Source organism: Camelina sativa, chromosome 11, assembly GCF_000633955.1.
Source record: "Camelina sativa cultivar DH55 chromosome 11, Cs, whole genome shotgun sequence".
Lineage (NCBI taxonomy): Eukaryota > Viridiplantae > Streptophyta > Magnoliopsida > Brassicales > Brassicaceae > Camelina > Camelina sativa.
Genome location: NC_025695.1, coordinates 7,504,734 through 7,521,781, shown reverse-complemented (window position 1 = coordinate 7,521,781; position 17,048 = coordinate 7,504,734). Strand labels below are relative to the sequence as shown.

At 31.9% G+C, this 17,048-nt stretch overlaps 4 protein-coding genes and 1 long non-coding RNA gene across 5 annotated transcripts in view; 4 read left to right on the top strand and 1 right to left on the bottom strand.

The window, feature by feature from the left end:
• Positions 1-1,990, top strand: part of LOC104727720 (G-type lectin S-receptor-like serine/threonine-protein kinase At4g27290) — a 4,245-nt gene extending 2,255 nt beyond the window's left edge. Inside the window, exons 2-7 of the mRNA XM_010446798.2 lie at positions 6-355; positions 448-585; positions 669-826; positions 905-1,353; positions 1,447-1,597; positions 1,682-1,990. Of these exons, the coding sequence (XP_010445100.2) occupies positions 6-355; positions 448-585; positions 669-826; positions 905-1,353; positions 1,447-1,597; positions 1,682-1,990 (1,555 nt within the window). The remainder of the gene's footprint in view (positions 1-5; positions 356-447; positions 586-668; positions 827-904; positions 1,354-1,446; positions 1,598-1,681) is intronic.
• Positions 5,092-6,422, top strand: LOC104722202 (zinc finger protein CONSTANS-LIKE 4-like). Its single transcript, XM_010440338.1, has 2 exons — positions 5,092-5,943; positions 6,039-6,422. The coding sequence occupies exons 1-2, from the start codon at positions 5,386-5,388 to the stop codon at positions 6,216-6,218; spliced, it is 738 nt and encodes a 245-aa protein (XP_010438640.1). The 5' UTR covers positions 5,092-5,385; the 3' UTR covers positions 6,219-6,422.
• On the bottom strand, positions 6,541-9,978 carry LOC104722201. Its single transcript, XR_757160.2, has 2 exons — positions 9,679-9,978; positions 6,541-9,559 (listed from the first exon to the last, which is right to left on the bottom strand). It is a non-coding gene; the product is annotated as an uncharacterized LOC104722201 (long non-coding RNA).
• On the top strand, positions 15,415-15,957 carry LOC104722200 (stigma-specific STIG1-like protein 1). The gene has a single exon (XM_010440336.2). It carries the CDS (start codon positions 15,474-15,476, stop codon positions 15,927-15,929), a length of 456 nt encoding a protein of 151 aa, XP_010438638.1. The 5' UTR covers positions 15,415-15,473; the 3' UTR covers positions 15,930-15,957.
• The window catches only part of LOC104722198, a 2,700-nt gene continuing 2,057 nt past the window's right edge, over positions 16,406-17,048 (top strand). The window contains exons 1-2 of the mRNA XM_010440334.2: positions 16,406-16,842; positions 16,947-17,003. Coding sequence (XP_010438636.1) covers positions 16,798-16,842; positions 16,947-17,003 — 102 coding nt within the window. The 5' untranslated portion in view covers positions 16,406-16,797. The remainder of the gene's footprint in view (positions 16,843-16,946; positions 17,004-17,048) is intronic.

The window sequence follows — 17,048 nt, the reverse complement described above, 5'->3', positions numbered from 1 at the left end:
TGTAGGTGTTTAAAAGGGTTTGTTCCTAAATCTCCAGAGGCTTGGGTGGCAGGGGATTGGTCCGAAGGGTGTGTTAGAAGAGTGGAAATGGGTTGTGGTAAAGGAGAAGAAGGTTTTCTGAAGATTTCAAAGTTGAAGTTACCAGATACAAGAACATCTTGGTATGATAAGAGCATGGATTTGAACGAATGCAAAAGGGTATGCTTGAGAAACTGTACTTGCTCAGCTTATTCGCATTTCGATATTAGAGATGGAGGAAGCGGGTGTATACTCTGGTTTGGAGATTTGATTGATATAAGAGAGTATAATGAAAACGGACAAGATCTGTATGTGAGGCTTGCTTCTTCTGAGATAGGTAAGGTTTAAGACATGTGAAACAGGAAACATTGTTTTACTGAGAAATATTATAACTCTTGATCACTTTCTATATTTTGTTTTCTTCTACAGAAGAGTATAATATCCATTACGTGAAGGGGAAGTTAAGGGTGATGCTCATTGTAGCTTTATGTACAGCAATGTTTCTTATGTGCCTTTGCATTGGTTTAACTGTCTTCAACATAAAGAAAAAGAAACTTGCAACCAAAGGTAAAAATGATTGTAGTTGTAGCTCTCAGTAATTAAGTATCTTAATTTTCAACTGTGCTTATTAAAACCGTTGAATGATTCAGAAATTGTGCAGCGCGAGTCAGTCCGTGTTTCAAGCAGGAAGAAAGAAGAGGAAGATCTTGAATTACCGTTTCTTGATCTTGACACGATCTCAGAAGCTACAAATGGATTCTCTAATGGGAATAAACTTGGACAAGGTGGTTTTGGACCGGTCTATAAGGTAACAAACCACATCTTCTTGTCTAGTTTTCAGATTCTGCTCAAAAAGGGTAAAATGTTTTGAATTTTTTTTTTCTAGGGAACATTGGCTAGTGGACAAGAAATTGCTGTAAAGAGGCTCTCAAGAACGTCAAGACAAGGGAAAGAAGAATTCAAGAACGAGATCAAGTTGATTGCAAAGCTGCAACACCGTAACCTTGTGAAGATTCTTGGGTATTGCGTGGAGGAAGATGAAAGAATGCTTATCTACGAGTATCAACCAAACAGAAGCGTGGACTCTTTCATTTTCGATAAAGAACGGCGCAGAGAACTTGATTGGCCTAAACGGGTGGAAATAATCAAAGGGATTGCTAGAGGACTGATGTATCTCCATCAAGATTCAAGGCTTCGAATCATCCACCGCGACCTCAAAGCAAGCAATGTTTTGCTTGATTCTGATATGAACGCGAAAATCTCGGATTTCGGATTGGCTAGAACCTTGGGAGGAGATGAAACTGAAGCTAACACGACCAAAGTGGTTGGAACATAGTAAGATCACCTATCTTTCTTGATTTCAATGCAAAGCCTTAAAGCAAGCAAACAGATTTTAAAAGGATATGTTCTCTATCTTTCTTTGTGCAGTGGATATATGTCTCCAGAATATCAAATCGACGGGTACTTCTCATTAAAATCCGATGTATTTAGCTTTGGAGTTTTGGTATTAGAGATAGTATCAGGAAGAAGAAACCGCGGGTTCTGTAATGAAGAAGACAAGCTTAACCTTATTGGACACGTAAGTACATTAGCAGCAATTAACAAAGTAAATTAACTTGTATTTTGGTAAACCTAGCTTAATTACATAATAATAATTCTTCAGGCTTGGAGGCAATACATAGAAGATAAAGCATGTGAACTAATCGATGAAGCTTTCAAGGAGTCATGTAGCGATATTTCTGAAGTTTTAAGAGTGATACACATTGGTCTGCTATGTGTACAACAAGATCCTCAAGATAGACCAAACATGTCAGTGGTGGTTCTGATGCTGAGCAGTGAAATGTTGCTTCTTGATCCGAAGCAGCCCGGGTTTTTTAATGAACGAAATCTCTTGTTTTCCGACACTTTATCCATTAATCTCGAGATTCCTTCCAATAATTTACAAACCATGAGTGTAATAGAGCCTAGATAAACCTTGTAATTGTTCTCTGTGTATTCTATAATCTGTAACCTTTTTGCGCTTGATTTGTTCTTATTAACACATTGCATTAAATTACTAACCATAGTTTATACATATTTTTCTACCGACCTTGCAACATGTAATGGAGACTTCGTTTTGGGATTCAAAGTTTCCTTTTTTTACACTTCTATGTTGTTTCCTTTTTTTCCCTGTGTTGTTTAAGACCAATCTTGAGAAAATTTTGTCTCGAGGAATCCATGAAGAGTTTACTTCTTGATCAGTTGACGTGAGTTTGTGGTTGAAATAGCTATTCTCTCGTCCCATAGCTGGATGTCCCGTGAAGGATAAGCCGTTCCAAGATCCTAAGCGATGTGAATAACTCGAACAGAGACATTCTCTGTTTTGGGTATCTCTGTTACATTATAGTGTCATTACTCCAAGAATATCCCTTAAGGATGGAGATACTCTTCGTTCTTCCCGGACCATGTTTTCCAACTTGGGTTCTTTAGTCTTGACCCAGAAGATCAGCCTCAACATCGGTTGTTTTCTTGGCTTGTGGCACAAGAAACCATTTGCGGTCATTTGGGGTGATCAACCGAAACATTCCTCATATTAGGGTGTTTTGTTTAAATACAGAGGCAGATTATGATCCATCATTAGATTTAGACGGCCAATGTTGAAGTTTCTCACATTACAAGAATTTATAAGCCTAGCAAGGACAAAAGCACGAAGTAAGATGTAGCTAATCCTCCTTGACTAAGTCCCATATAAGGGACTGAGTGGTCAAAAGATATATGTTAGATATATTTGATGATGCAAATTTTCTAGAAAAGTAGAATGGTCTAGTACACAATATACTCATTTCGTTTTTTTGACTAAAATCTTTAATATTCAAAAGTTTGTTGGTAAAAGGTATTTCAGCTAAGAAGGAGGCAGAAAACATTAGTTTGCAACAATATAGTTGAAACTTGAAGCCATGATCGAGAATTTTCCTATTGATTTTAGGTGTCCGGGTTATTGTAACTTTTCGAGTATTTAGGAGTGGACATGTTTTGGCAAGTAAGAAGTTTTTCTTTTATAATCTAGACCATACATTTTTATAGCAAAACTGAAATTGTTCGAAAAGAAAATCAAAGCCTGAATTTGGCACATGAAAACGTAATAAGATCATCGCTGTCTCTAGTGAGAGAATTCTCTTATGCTAACATTTGAACGTGGAGACTGTAAGAGATACCAAAAAACGTGAATACAACAAAAAAAGGAAAGAGAAAAAACGTGGACAAAAGACGAAGCCCATGATAATCACCCCCTTGAGGCCTTCTCAGCTTAGGCACACTGTACTGTCTTGTAGCTAGTCTTTTTCTCACAGTCGTGTCATCTTAAGGGTTTCTAACGTACGGTTTTTCTTATTGATTGGGTTTTATCGAATATATAACAAAGTATGTATAAAGAATTAATTTTTGTTGGTTGATAAGTAAAGTAGATGCAAATGAATGATCAAAAAAAAAAAAAATTTTGATTTTATTTTGAATCGTTTGTAATTTTGTATTAAAAAATTTACAATTAAAAAAAACGATCTCAACACTGCATATCATCTAACCCATACATGAGACACGCCACATATCTGAGAAGATAAGAACTAAAAAAGAAGGGATGTACTCAAATTATTCTTGACAATTATATATAAAAAACACACACATTCTGAATATGAACAATGAACCTCTCGTCTTCAAAGTTCTGACTTGTTCCAAAATTCTTATCCACACAAAAAGAAAAAAGAAAAGGGAAAGTCAGTAAGTCGTAATAATGAATGAGCCATAAACCACACCACCCCTCACCACCAAAAACTTTGCGTTTGCGTGGCTCTCATGATGACATCTCATCTTCATTTGATTCTTCACACCACCGTTGTTCGCCACGTAAGATCTCCCCATATCGAAGTTTGCCACATAAGCACAATCTTTTATGTGGTTATGCTTTGATGATACAGGTTTATTACTATTCTATACAATGGGTTCGTGAGAGCCACAAAAATTACAAAGCAACTATACAGTTAAACTAATAATATTTCCAGACATTAAAGAATTATGGTCCAAATAAAATAATAATAATAATACTCTGCCTATGTACTATATTAGAAAGTTTTGCTTCTCTCCCATACCAATGCATTATTTCTGTAGTATTATAGAATCTTATCCTCGGAAAATAACTGTAGTTAGAAGAGAAAACAGATATGTTATCTGTTTTGGATGACTTTGGGAAGAGAGAAGAGAAGTAAAAAAAAAGAAAAAAAACAAGTGGTTATAAACAAAGTGAAAGGATAATATAATAGAAGAGAGGTATGGTGCGGTGGGGACGCGATTTAGAGAGACTTTGTAATATGGTCCAGACAAATCCCAGGTGGGTTCACGTGGCTCCGTAGCTCTTCAGAACCTGATTCGTCCACGTAGGACAGACTAGAACCTCGCTCTTCCTTCTTACCCGGCTAAAATCTCGCCACGTCATTTGAGTGTTTGTTAAATCTCTCTCAGACAAAAGAAAGAAAAAAAAATATCTTGAAACTCAACTCAACTCAACCATGAGTTTGTCGCCACGTAAAACTCAGTTCGGCTTTGGCCCATGCGCATTTAACTTGTTTTTCTTCAAAAATTAATACTACTAATTTGTACTCTACGTTACAATTTATTACCGTTGTTTAAGAGTTAATATAATGAAATAGAAAAATGAAACAAATCATTAAAACAAAATTAGAAACCAATAAAGGTGGAAAAAAAAACTAATATGTATAACATTGTTTTCTTAACAAAAAAGGGAAAAAAAAGAAAGAAAAGTAGACAAGATAGAGCTAGTAAAAAATTAAAAACAATACAGAAAACAAGATATGATCAAAGGAATGTAAACAAATGCAGATATATATAAATAGAACTGATAATTATCCAAACAAAGAAAACTCGAATAAAGGGTTAAAGTGTAAAGTGTTAAACTTAAAACCAATCTCTAGAGTTAAAAGAAAAAAAGAAATAAGTAGTAAAGTTTAAATTGAAAATGAGATTGGATAGTAACCACATAATAAAAAAGACTGGGTGCTATATAAAAAAATAAGCCAATCTTGAAACCAAAGAAGAGAAATAGATTTTTTCTCTCTCTGCAGGACACACAAAAAGACGAAACTAACCTCCAAAGAATTGTTGAATCACAGAAAACTCGCCACCCAAACAAAAAAAAAAAAATATATCCCAATTCTTCTTCTCCCCCCTGCAACTTGCACTTTCCTCTTCTTCTTCATCTGCTTTGTTTGTTATCTTTCTCCAAGAAAACCAAAAGCAAAAGACAAAAGAGAGAGAATTACGAGAAGCTTAACAACAAATCTTTACAAGAGAGTTTTGATTTTTTATTTAGTTTTAGTGATGATGGGGAAGAAGTGTGATTTATGTAGCGGTGTAGCAAAAATGTATTGCGAGTCAGATGAAGCTAGTTTATGTTGGGACTGCGACGGTAAAGTTCACGGCGCTAATTTCTTGGTAGCTAAACACACTCGCTGTCTTCTCTGCAGCGCTTGTCAGTCTCTTACCTCATGGAAAGCTTCAGGGCTTCGTCTCGGTCCTACCTTCTCCGTCTGCGACTCTTGCCTCGCTCTTAAAAACGCTGCCGGAGGTGGCGGCGCTGGGAGGAACAGGATCTCGTCTTCTGAGAATCAGAATGAGGAGGTTAATAGTTTCGATCGGATCAGAGACGATGACGCTGAATCTTACGATGATGATGATGATGAAGATGAAGAGTACAGTGATGATGATGAGGATGAAGGTGATGTTGACGATGATGAAGAAGCTGAGAATCAAGTTGTTCCGTGGTCTGCGGCGGCGGCGCAATCACCTCCGGTGGTGTGTTCGTCATCATCTTCTGACGGTGGTTTGGTGACTAAGAGAACGAGGACGATGGAGAATTCAGATCTTCTCTGCTCCGATGTATGGATCTATCTTTTTCTCTTTTTTTCTCGGGAAAAAAGAACAGAGGAAAGTTTTGGTTTTTAATTTTTGTTTGTTTTTTTGTACAAATGCAGGATGAGATCGGAAGCTCTTCAGCAGTACAAGAATCACGGCCGTTGAAGCGATCGTCGAGAGATAAAGAACCGATGGTTAACTCTATCGTGAGAATGAACAGCGCCGATACATCTGCTTCATCGTCTTCTTCTTCTTTGATCTTTGCTATCGGTAAATCCAGGAGAGATCTCAGCCGTTGATTCCTTTCTTTTTTTCCCTTTGAAGTAAATCACAACCGTTCGTTTCCTGACTATACTTTTGTTTTAGTGTTGAGATTGTAATAGTAGTTCTCTTTTCTTTTGATCCTATGTGTCGTACAAACTCAATTTTTTAAAGCTTTTTGTATTTGACCTTTTCTGTTATCATGTGGATTTTTTTTAAATAAATAATTCGTATATATTGAAGTTTCATATTTTGATTACATGTTTATGATTTTGTATTATACGATTCTATGCATCAAATGAATTGAGAAAGCATAATGGTACGCAGATTGGTGGTAGATGAGCATATAAGGTAAAAAAAAAGTATATGAATGTGTTGTCTGCTTTGTAATATTAACCACATAAAAAATATTAAAAAATTGTAAGGACTATTTAGGAAATTAAATGAAATTATAAAGAGTTGAAAGATCTTTATAAAATTGACGCGTTTTCGAATTATTTTCGTAGTACGTACCATTTTTATGCTTATTATCTAAATATATTTTTGGTTCATATAACATGATCACATCTTTTGTATACTACCAATACTATTCTAGATTCTTTTTTCTGTTTAATAGTAGTGTGTCTTATTTTCTTTATATTTTTTTTGATGTGCTTTTGGTTATATGTACATATTAAAAAAACGTTTTACATTCTTATAAGACATTTTCAAATTATGTGGATTGTGAGAGATTAGTGTTATGGCCTTGTAGAGGTTAGACTGTTGGGTCTGTTGAATTGTTTATTAATATAAAGGTGTGTGGTTCTCATTCATTCATTTCGTCGGAAGAAATGCGATTAAACCGGTAGATTCAAATTCAATTGCGAATTAGAGAAATAATGTTTTATTGTAATTTCAAATAATTTTGTCCAAAAAATATAATTTTAAATAATTTAATTTAACTTAAAGAATATATATATATATTGTTTCTTGTGTTTCAGTTTTATACGTTGTTTTCTACAATTCCAACCAAATAAAGCAAAACCATTTGGTGTAGCTTTCACAATCAAAGCATGTTTAGAGTCATATACTTCAAATTCCCATTTTTAGTCCCTAGTTCCAAAAGTCAAACCAGAACCTAACAGATTAGTCTTTATCCCATATGTTGAGTTTGACAATTAGATTTAAAATACACTAAATTAAGTACAAATCTAGCATTCATTCAAACCGTAACGTAATTTACATCCACACGACATGGTAAATTCTGAATATAATTCAAAAACTGAAACATGAGATGAAAATTTTGTCTTTTTTTTTTAACCATTAGAAACTGGACCAATAATAAATCAAACATGGCAGATTATGCATAATATATATGATCGATTGAGATATCTGAATTTGAGACATCAAGGGAGTCTCTGAATTTGTTTATTTTCACTCAAAATAAAAGTTGTAGGTCGTTGAAAAAAAAAAAAGTTGTAGGTCATCGTAAACAGAGTCCATGTGAATTAATAGGATAAATATTATAAAATTTTAGGGAAAAAAGTATAAAAGATGGTTAACAATTAAGCTGAATAACCGTTATATATAAAAATAGAGAATAAATAAGTAATTAGAGAGATGATAATACCATTTTATGAAACAACATATTGTTAACATTTAAATCGCACGATACTTATTTTTTTATTTATTTGGCTCTGAGGCAAGCAATGCGAATAATATCATTTCATGAAATCCACAACATTTTCATGATGCTATTTCATGTCGTAGATTTCATGAAATTGTATAATTTGCATTGTTCAGCGTCAATACTTAATTCAAAAACTATAAAATGAGGGTACATAATATATATATATATATATATACACTAATATGTACATGTGTATAAATTAGATTTATATCTAGTATTATTTTTGTGTTCTAAATCAATTGTGAAGAGCAAATACATTAACTGATCAATGGTGAAAACTTATTTATTTCATATTAAGATAATTTAGTTGTATTCTAACTTAGAATATATTAAACCTCGAATGATGCTAGTGTACTAATGTTGTGCAATATATCTTGGTGGCTTAGTTACTTTATTCACTAATTCATTTCTCTTATTAAATTTGCTAGTATATACTTGCTATATGGCAGAAACACAAGGGACATCCTTTTTTTGTAAGTAATCTCTTGAGCAAGTCTTCAATATTTTTGTAAATATCTTTAACTTGGTGTAAAAAATTTCATATATCAGGTTCCTTGCCAAATGATTAAAAGAAAAATGAATATAATATGAGAGAAACCCAAAAACAAATTTGCACACTTAAATGATTTGATGATTTATTATGTAAATAGTGAATTTCTTTTCAAGAGAACCAACAAGATATATACTAACAAAGAAGACTTTAGTTATGTGAAGAAAATAAGATCATACCAAATTACAACAAAATTCTCTTAACAAATTTTCATTTTCTTCATCTAAGTTCTCTTTATATTTGTGAGCAAAAGACATGTTTAACACATTCATTAAACAAAAGGGATATCCTTAATTTTATAAACAGATTCATATATAAATACCTTTCATGTCCCAAAAACTGAAGGGATGTCTTTTTTTGTAAGCAATGTCTCTAAACAAATCTTCAATGTTTTTGCAATTATCTTTCACTTGTTGAAAAGATTTTGCAGTATCATATTTCTTGCACATTTACCCGACAAACCCAAAAACATATTTTCACACTCATTATGTAAATAGTGATTTTTTTTCCAAGACAATCAACAAAATATTTACTAACAACCAGATTTCAACAAAAAACTTATTTTCTTGTTTAGTTTTTAGTTTTTAGTTTTTTTTAATAATTATCATCCAAAATAAAGCTTTATTAATTACTACAAACATTACTTATTACTATTTTTCAATTATCGTTAATAATTATCATCCAAAATTAAGCTTCATTAATTACTTCAAACGTTACTTATTACTATTTCCAATTGTTGTTAATAATTATCATCCAAAATAAAGCTTCATTAATTACTACAAACATTATTTATTATTATTTTTCAATTATTGTTAATAATTATCATCCAAAATAAAGCTTCATTAGTTACTACAAACATTACTTATTATTAATCGTTAATAAATATCATCCAAAATAAAGATTCATTAATTACTACAAACGTTACTTATTACTATTTTTCAGTTGTCGTTAATAATTATCATCCAAAATAAAGTTTCATTAATTACTACAAACATTACTTATTAGTTATTACTATTTTTCAATTGTTGTTAATGATTATCATCCAAAATAAAGCTTCATTACTACAAAATACATACTTTTCCCAAAAAAAGAATCGTTTCATGAGAAGACATATACACTTACATCATTTCCCGAGCCATTTCTTCATCTTCATCATTTTCCTACAAAAATCAAACAACAAAAAACATGATTATTGTCAAAGAACAACAAAAAAAAGTGAAGATAAAGCTGATTTAAGTGAATCTGAAAAGCTTTTTTTTTATTTGATTTAACAAGTAACCTGAGATTTGGCCCTCTTAAGGGCATTAGAGTCTCCAACAAAAAAAACATAAAGACAAAGTCATTAATAGGGGATAAAACAACAAGCTCAAGATTCTAGAATTCTAGAATTCAAAAGAAAGAATTTCACACACAATCTCAATAAAAACTCTCTTATTACTTTAGGAAAAAATAACTCAAAAACCTAAAGTTTTCTCTCTCGCAATTCTCAACTAGGATATCACAACTTGACAACTCTTTATATAAGAGAGATTGGTGGCACATGAGCACATAAGGTAAAAAAAAAGTATATGAATGTGGTTTTTGCTTTGTAATATCGACCTCGCAAAAGAGTTGAAAGATTTTTATAAATTTGTATGGGTCCTGAAAGCTTTTATTCATTCGCCAAGAACATTGAACCTGTCATATCTCTCTGCCACGTCTTCAAACTTTTTTTGGTAGTTCGTACCACCCTTATGCTTATCTCAACATGTCTTTGGTTCACATGACATGATCACATCTTTGTATACCACCAATATTCAGATTCTTCCATAAAATGTTTTACATTTTTTAAGATATTTTAAATTCTATGGTTAGTGAGAGATTAGTGATGTGGGGGTTGGACCGTTGGGTTTGTTGAATTGTTTATTTTATTATTTATATAAAGGTGTGTGATTTTTATTCAATCTTTTCGTCGGAAGAAATGCGATTAAACCGGTAGATTCAATTGCAACCTAGAGAAATAATGTTTTAAAATAATTTAATTTGTATTTTTGAAAATATAAATATGTATTGTTTCTTGTGTTTCAGTTTTATACGTTGTTTTCTACAATTCCAACCAAACAAAGCAAAACCATTTGGTGGCTTTCACAATCAAAGCATGACTAAAGTCAAATACTTCAAATCCACATTTTTAGTATGTAGTACCAAAAGTCAAACCAGAACCTAACTGATCAGTCTTTATCTCATATGTTGAGTTTGACAATTAGATTTAAAATACACTAAATTCAGTACAAACCTAACATTTATTCAACTGTAACATAATTTAGATTCACACAACATGGTAAATTCTAAATATAATTCAAAAATTGAATACTAGAGATGAAACTTTGTCTTTTTTGAACCATTAGAACTGGACCAATAATAAATCAATTGAGATATCTGAATTTGAGACATCAAGGGAGTCTCTGAATTTGTTTATTTCCACTACAAATATCGATCACTCAAAATAAAAGTTGTGGGTCATCGTAAATAGAGTCTATGTAAATTAATAGGATAAATAGTATACGTTTTAAAGGAAAAAAAAGTAGAAAAAGATGGTTTAGAATTAAGCTGAATAACCCTCATAAAAATAGAGAATAAACAAGTAACTAGAGAAATGCGGATACCATATCACAACATATTGTTAACATTTAAATCTCAGGACACTAGTTTTTTTTATTTGCTCTGACGCCAAGTAACGCAAATAATAAGATTTCATGAAATCCACCACATGAAATGATACCATTAATTTTATGAAATCATATATGTTGTGGATTTTATGAAATTGTATCATTCGTATTACTCAGCGTCAATGCCTTATTAAAAAACTCTCGAAATGAGGATACATGAAATTTATTCACTCTCTTATTACGTTTCCTTATGATATCTGAGCCAAGTGTGATAGGGTAAACTTGTGTTATAATCTTACAATTAAAATTCACTTTCATAGTTTTATAGGTTTTAATTAAGTCTTTTGAGTGCTTTTTGCTTGTCATAACTAGGTTTTAAGTCAAGTGTGATAGAGTATCAGAGCTATATATAACACTAATATGTACATATGTATAAATTAGATTGATATATAATTTTTGTGTTCTAGGTCAATTGTGAAGAGGGAAGACATTAAAAACTTATCTATATCTTACTTAGGTAATTTAGTTGTTTTCTAACTTAGAATATATTAAACCTAGAATGACACTCATGTACTAATGTTGTGCAGTAAATATTGAAGTTTCATATTTTGATTAAATGTTTATGACTTTGTATTATACGATTCTATGGATCAAATGAATGGAGAATGCAGAATGGTACGCAGATTGGTGGCAGATGAGCACATAAGGTAAACAAAAAAAGTATATGAATGTGGTTTTTGCTTTGTAATATCAACCACGCAAAAGATATTAAAAAATTGTAGGGATTACAGAGGAAATGAATTATAAAGAGTTTGAAAGATTTTTATAAAATTTGTATGGGTCCTGAAAGCTTTATTCATTAGCCAAGAACATTGAAACTGTCATATCTCTCTGTCGCGTCTTCGAACTGTTTTTGGTAGTACGTACCACCCTTATGCTTATCTCAATATGTTCTTGGTTCACATAACATGATCACATCTTTTGTATACCACCAGTACTACAATGGATTTTTTTTTCGTTTAATAGTAGTGTCTATTATTCTCTTTATATTTTTTTTTGGTGTGCTTTTGGTTATGTGTACATATTAAAAAAATTTCTTCAAAAAAACGTTTTACATTCTTATAAGACATTTTCAAACTATGTGAATATTGAGAGATTGGTGTTGTGGCCTTGTAGGGGTTGGACCAGTGGGTCTGTTGTTATTTACTAACAAAGAAGGCTTTAGTTATGTGAAAAAAATAACATCATACCAGATTACAACAAAATACTCCTAACAAATTTTCATCATACTATCTTCATCTAAGTTCTATTTATATTTGCAAGTAAAAGACATGTTTAACACATTCATTAAACAAAAGAGATATGCTTAATTTTATAAACAGATTCATATATCAATATCTGTCATGTCCCAAAAACAGAAGGGATGTCCTTTTTTGTAAGCATTGTCTCTGAACAAATATTCAGTGTTTTTGCAAATATCTTTCACTTGTTGAAAAGATTTTGGAGTATCAGATTTCTTGTACATTTATCCGAGAAACCCCAAAAACAAATTTACACACTCATTATGTAAATAGTGATTTTTTTCCAAGACAATCAACAAAATATTTACTAACAACCAGATTTCAACAAAAATCTTCTTTTCTTGTTTCGTAATTAGTTTTTAGTTTTCGTTAATAATTATCATCCAAAATAAAGCTTCATTAATTACTACAAACATTACTTATTACTATTTTTTAATTATCGTTAATAATTATCATCCAAAATAAAGCTTCATTAATTACTACAAACGTTACTTATTACTATTTTCCAATTGTGGTTTATAATTATCATTCAAAATAAAGCTTCATTAATTACTACAAACGTTACCTATTACTATTTTTCAATTATCATCCAAAATAAAGTTTCATTAGTTACTACTTACTACAAACGTTACTTATTACTAATCGTTAACAAATATCATCCAAAATAAAGATTCATTAATTACTACAAACGTTACTTATTACTACTTTTCAGTTGATAATTATCATCCAAAATAAAATTTCATTAATTATTACAAACATTACTAATTAGTTATTACTAGTTTTCAATTGATATTAATGATTATCATCCAAAATAAAACTTCATTACTACAAAATACATACTTTGTCCAAAAAAAAATCGTTTCATGAAAAGACATATACACTTACATCATTTCCCGAACTATTTCTTCATCTTCATCATTTTCCTACAAAAATCAAACAACAAAAAACATGATTATTGTCAAAGAACAACAAAAAAAGTGAAGGTAAAGCTGGTTTAAGTGAATCTGAAAAGCTGTTTTTATTTGATTTAACAAGTAACCTGAGATTTGGCCCTCTTAAGGGTATTAGAGTCTCCAAAAAAAAACATAAAGACAAAGTCATCAATAGGGGAAAAAACAACAAGCTCAAGATTCTAGAATTTAAAAGAAAGAATTTCATACACAATCTCAAGAAAAACTCTTTTATTTAGGAAAAAATAACTCAAAAACCTAAAGTTTTCTCTCTCGCAATTCTCATTTAGAATTTCACAACTTGAAAACTCTTTATATAAGGGAGATTGGTGGCAAATGAGCACATAAGGTAAAAAAAAAGTATATGAATGTGGTTTTTGCTTTGTAATATCGACCACGCAAAAGATAGAAAAAAATTGTATGGACTACAGAGTAAATGAAATTATAAGAGTTGAAAGATTTTTATAAATTTGTATGGGTCCTGAAAGCTTTTATTCATTAGCCAAGAACATTGAACCTGTCATATCTTTCTGCCGCATCTTCGAACTGTTTTTGGTAGTAAGCTGATTTCAACATGTTATTGATTCACATAACATGATCACATCTTTTGTATACCACCAGTAATACTCTGGATTTTTGTTTCGTTTAATAATAGTGTTTCTTGTTCTCTTTATATTTTTTGGTGTGTTTTTGGTTATATGTATATATTAAAAAGAAAAATATTCAGATTTTTCTTCAAGAAAATGTTTTAGATTCTTGTAAGACATTTTCAAATTATGTGGTTAGTGAGAGATTAGTATTGTGGCCTTGTGGGGGTTGGACCGTTGGGTCTGTTGAATTGTTTATTGATATAATAAAGGTGTGTGGTTCTCATTCAATCCTTTCGTCGGAAGAAATGCCATTAAACCGGTAGATTCAATTGTGAATTAGAGAAATAATGTTTTAATGTAATTTCAAATAATTTTGTCCAAAAAAAACTGTAATTTTAAATAATTTTATTTAATTTAAAGAAAATATAAATATATATTGTTTCTTGTGTTTCAGTTTTATATGTTGTTTTCTACAATTCCAGCCAAACAAAACAAAATCATTTGCTGACTTTTACAATCAAAGCATGACTAGAGTCAAATACTTCAAATCCTTATTTTTAGTCCACAGTTCCAAAAATCAAACCAAAACGATAAAACCTAACATAATAAACTTGTCAATTTTTTTATTTAAAAAATCTGTTATAAATTATATATAAAAGAACCATAATTCAATACTACATTAAAACTGCTTTATAAACTGAACTGTTTATGTTATAGATGGAAAAAGAATACTTGACGAACACACGACCTATTCCAGCTGAGTAGTAATACAAAAACGTGAATGATAAAATTGTGTCAAAAGCTAATTGATTAAGAACCAATTCGTGTCAACAGGAGCGTAGTTTAACTTCATTAGTTAACGTAGTGTTGCATGCATACTTGTAATGAACTTTTCATCTTCAAAGTATATATGTAGATTAATTGTATTGCTGGCTGATTAAACATGGAGGAACGAGTTTTCTAATACACAAGTTAAAGCTGGCTTGTCTAATAATTTTGCCTATATTAGAAAGAAAAATCAATGTTTCTTGGTTCTCGCTACCAATAAAAAATCATTTTTAAAAAAATTGGACGCCTTTGCTTCTCCGTTCAACTCGCCTGAATTACCTTAGGTCGGCCAATGGGGATGGATTAATTATCTCCTGTGGTAAAAGTTCATCTAACAACTAAATAAAATATCTTGAAACAAGTAGTCAACTGGTTTCATCATGTAAACATGTTAAATACATATTTTTGTATTTCTTCTCTATTCCTAAAGACGTAATGCATGCACCATAACAATGTATACATGCACATAGTTTGTATTCTAACTGTTTCCTTTATTTGTTTATTTTTATGGACAAAACACACATAATCATAAAATACTTACAAAAACTAAACGAAAAATAAATATATAATCACATTTTGTTACCGCACTTCCTGCGTCAACTCTAGTTGACGACAACTATATATAAATCCTAACTCCATCCTCTCCTTCCTCACCATTCTCAATTCTTTCTCTCTCACAGTCTCTCTAAGAAGAAAAAAGAAGAACAACCTCTCTCTCTCTCCCTTTCACGCACACAACCCCAAAGCTCCGAAGAAAATGGCCCTCTTGAAGCTACTCGTGACCATCGCTATAACAACCGCAATCACAATCGCAGTCATCACAACCAGAACCACAACCACCACCACCGTGGAGCTCACGAGCTTCGATGTACCGGGTACGCCTACTATAAGGCCAAGTCGGTTCTTGGCTCAGAAGGAAGTAGGCGAGCGAAACCCTAACGCTGCGGACCATTGCAACAAGGACCCTGAAATATGTAATCTCTACGGAGGCGGAGGAAGCAACTCGACGGTGACATGCTGCAGCAACAAGTGCATAGACGTGAGCAATGACGACAAGAACTGCGGCGCGTGTAAGAACAAATGCAAGTTCTCACAAACATGTTGTCGCGGCCAATGCGTTTACTTGGCTTACGACAAACGTCATTGTGGACAGTGTAACAATCCGTGTGAAGTCGGCGAGTTCTGCGTCTATGGTCTATGTAACTACGCGTGAATGAATGATCGATCCATCACACGAGAAGACTGAAGAGCCGGGGCGTATATAAAGTACACCGCAATCTAACTAAAGCTAATTAAAACTCTATTACATATTACAAACAAAGTTGAACATAGCTCTTTGGATTTTTATTATTTTAAGAATTTACTCTTCTTTACTTTTTTTTTTTTGTGTGTTTGGGTTATGTATGGACATAAAAAATATATTCATATACTCTTTTAAAAACGTTTAACAATTTTAAACGACATTTTTAAATTCAGTTGTTAGTGAGAGAGTAGTGTTGTGGGGGTTCTGTTGAATCCTTTGTATAAAGGTGTGTGTAGTTCTCATTTTATCTCCTGCTTGTACTGCTCTTGTCCGAGGAAATGCGGTTAAGTCGGTAAATTCAATTATGAACTGGAGAATATTGTTTTAATGCAAATTTTAATAACAAATTATATATATTTTTACATTGTTTTCTTATATATCTTTCAGTTTTACACGTTAAGGGAAATTTGACATGGAAGCTAATAAAACTACTTGATCAGAGTCACAAGTAGTGTTTATATGATTTGATTATCCAAAGTATATAACAACAATTGATCGCAGATGATCGTACCTTTAATTAATATCTCATCAAATCTGGGTGTGTGTGTTTGTGCTATATTTTGCATTCATGAAAAGCCCAAGAATTTAAAAAGGCCTGGGTCAATAAAAGTAAAAACCGAGCCCAAACCAAAATAAGAAAAAAAAGAAGAAGAAGATGAGGATATAAATAAGTAATAGAAAGTTTCCACTTCTTTCACTTCTCTCCCGCTGGCAACGGGGAAAACCCAAAAGTCTTAGGATTAAAGCTTCCGCTTCTTCCACTTCTCTGCCGCCGGAAATGGGGAAAACCCAGAAGCGCAAAGCTTCCGCTTCTCCCTCCACTGTAATCCTTCCATTCTTTTGTTTCTTTTTTTGTTTTTTCTCATTTTGAGCTTTTATTTTAACTGTTAATGGCTTCGCATTTGTTCGTTTTTTTGGGATTTACAGGAAACGGGCGATGATGCACTGAAAAAGAAGCAGAAGATACGTGAGCCCAAATCTCAGGTTACCGATTCACTTAATTTCTCTATTTTTGTTAATCATTTTTTT

Coding starts and splice junctions, on each gene's coding strand:
- LOC104722202 (XM_010440338.1), top strand. CDS start 5,386: ATGATGGGGAAGAAGTGTGATTTATGTAGCGGTGTAGCAAAAATGTAT. Junction 5,944..6,038: donor CAGATCTTCTCTGCTCCGAT/GTATGGATCTAT, acceptor GTACAAATGCAG/GATGAGATCGGAAGCTCTTC.
- LOC104722200 (XM_010440336.2), top strand. CDS start 15,474: ATGGCCCTCTTGAAGCTACTCGTGACCATCGCTATAACAACCGCAATC.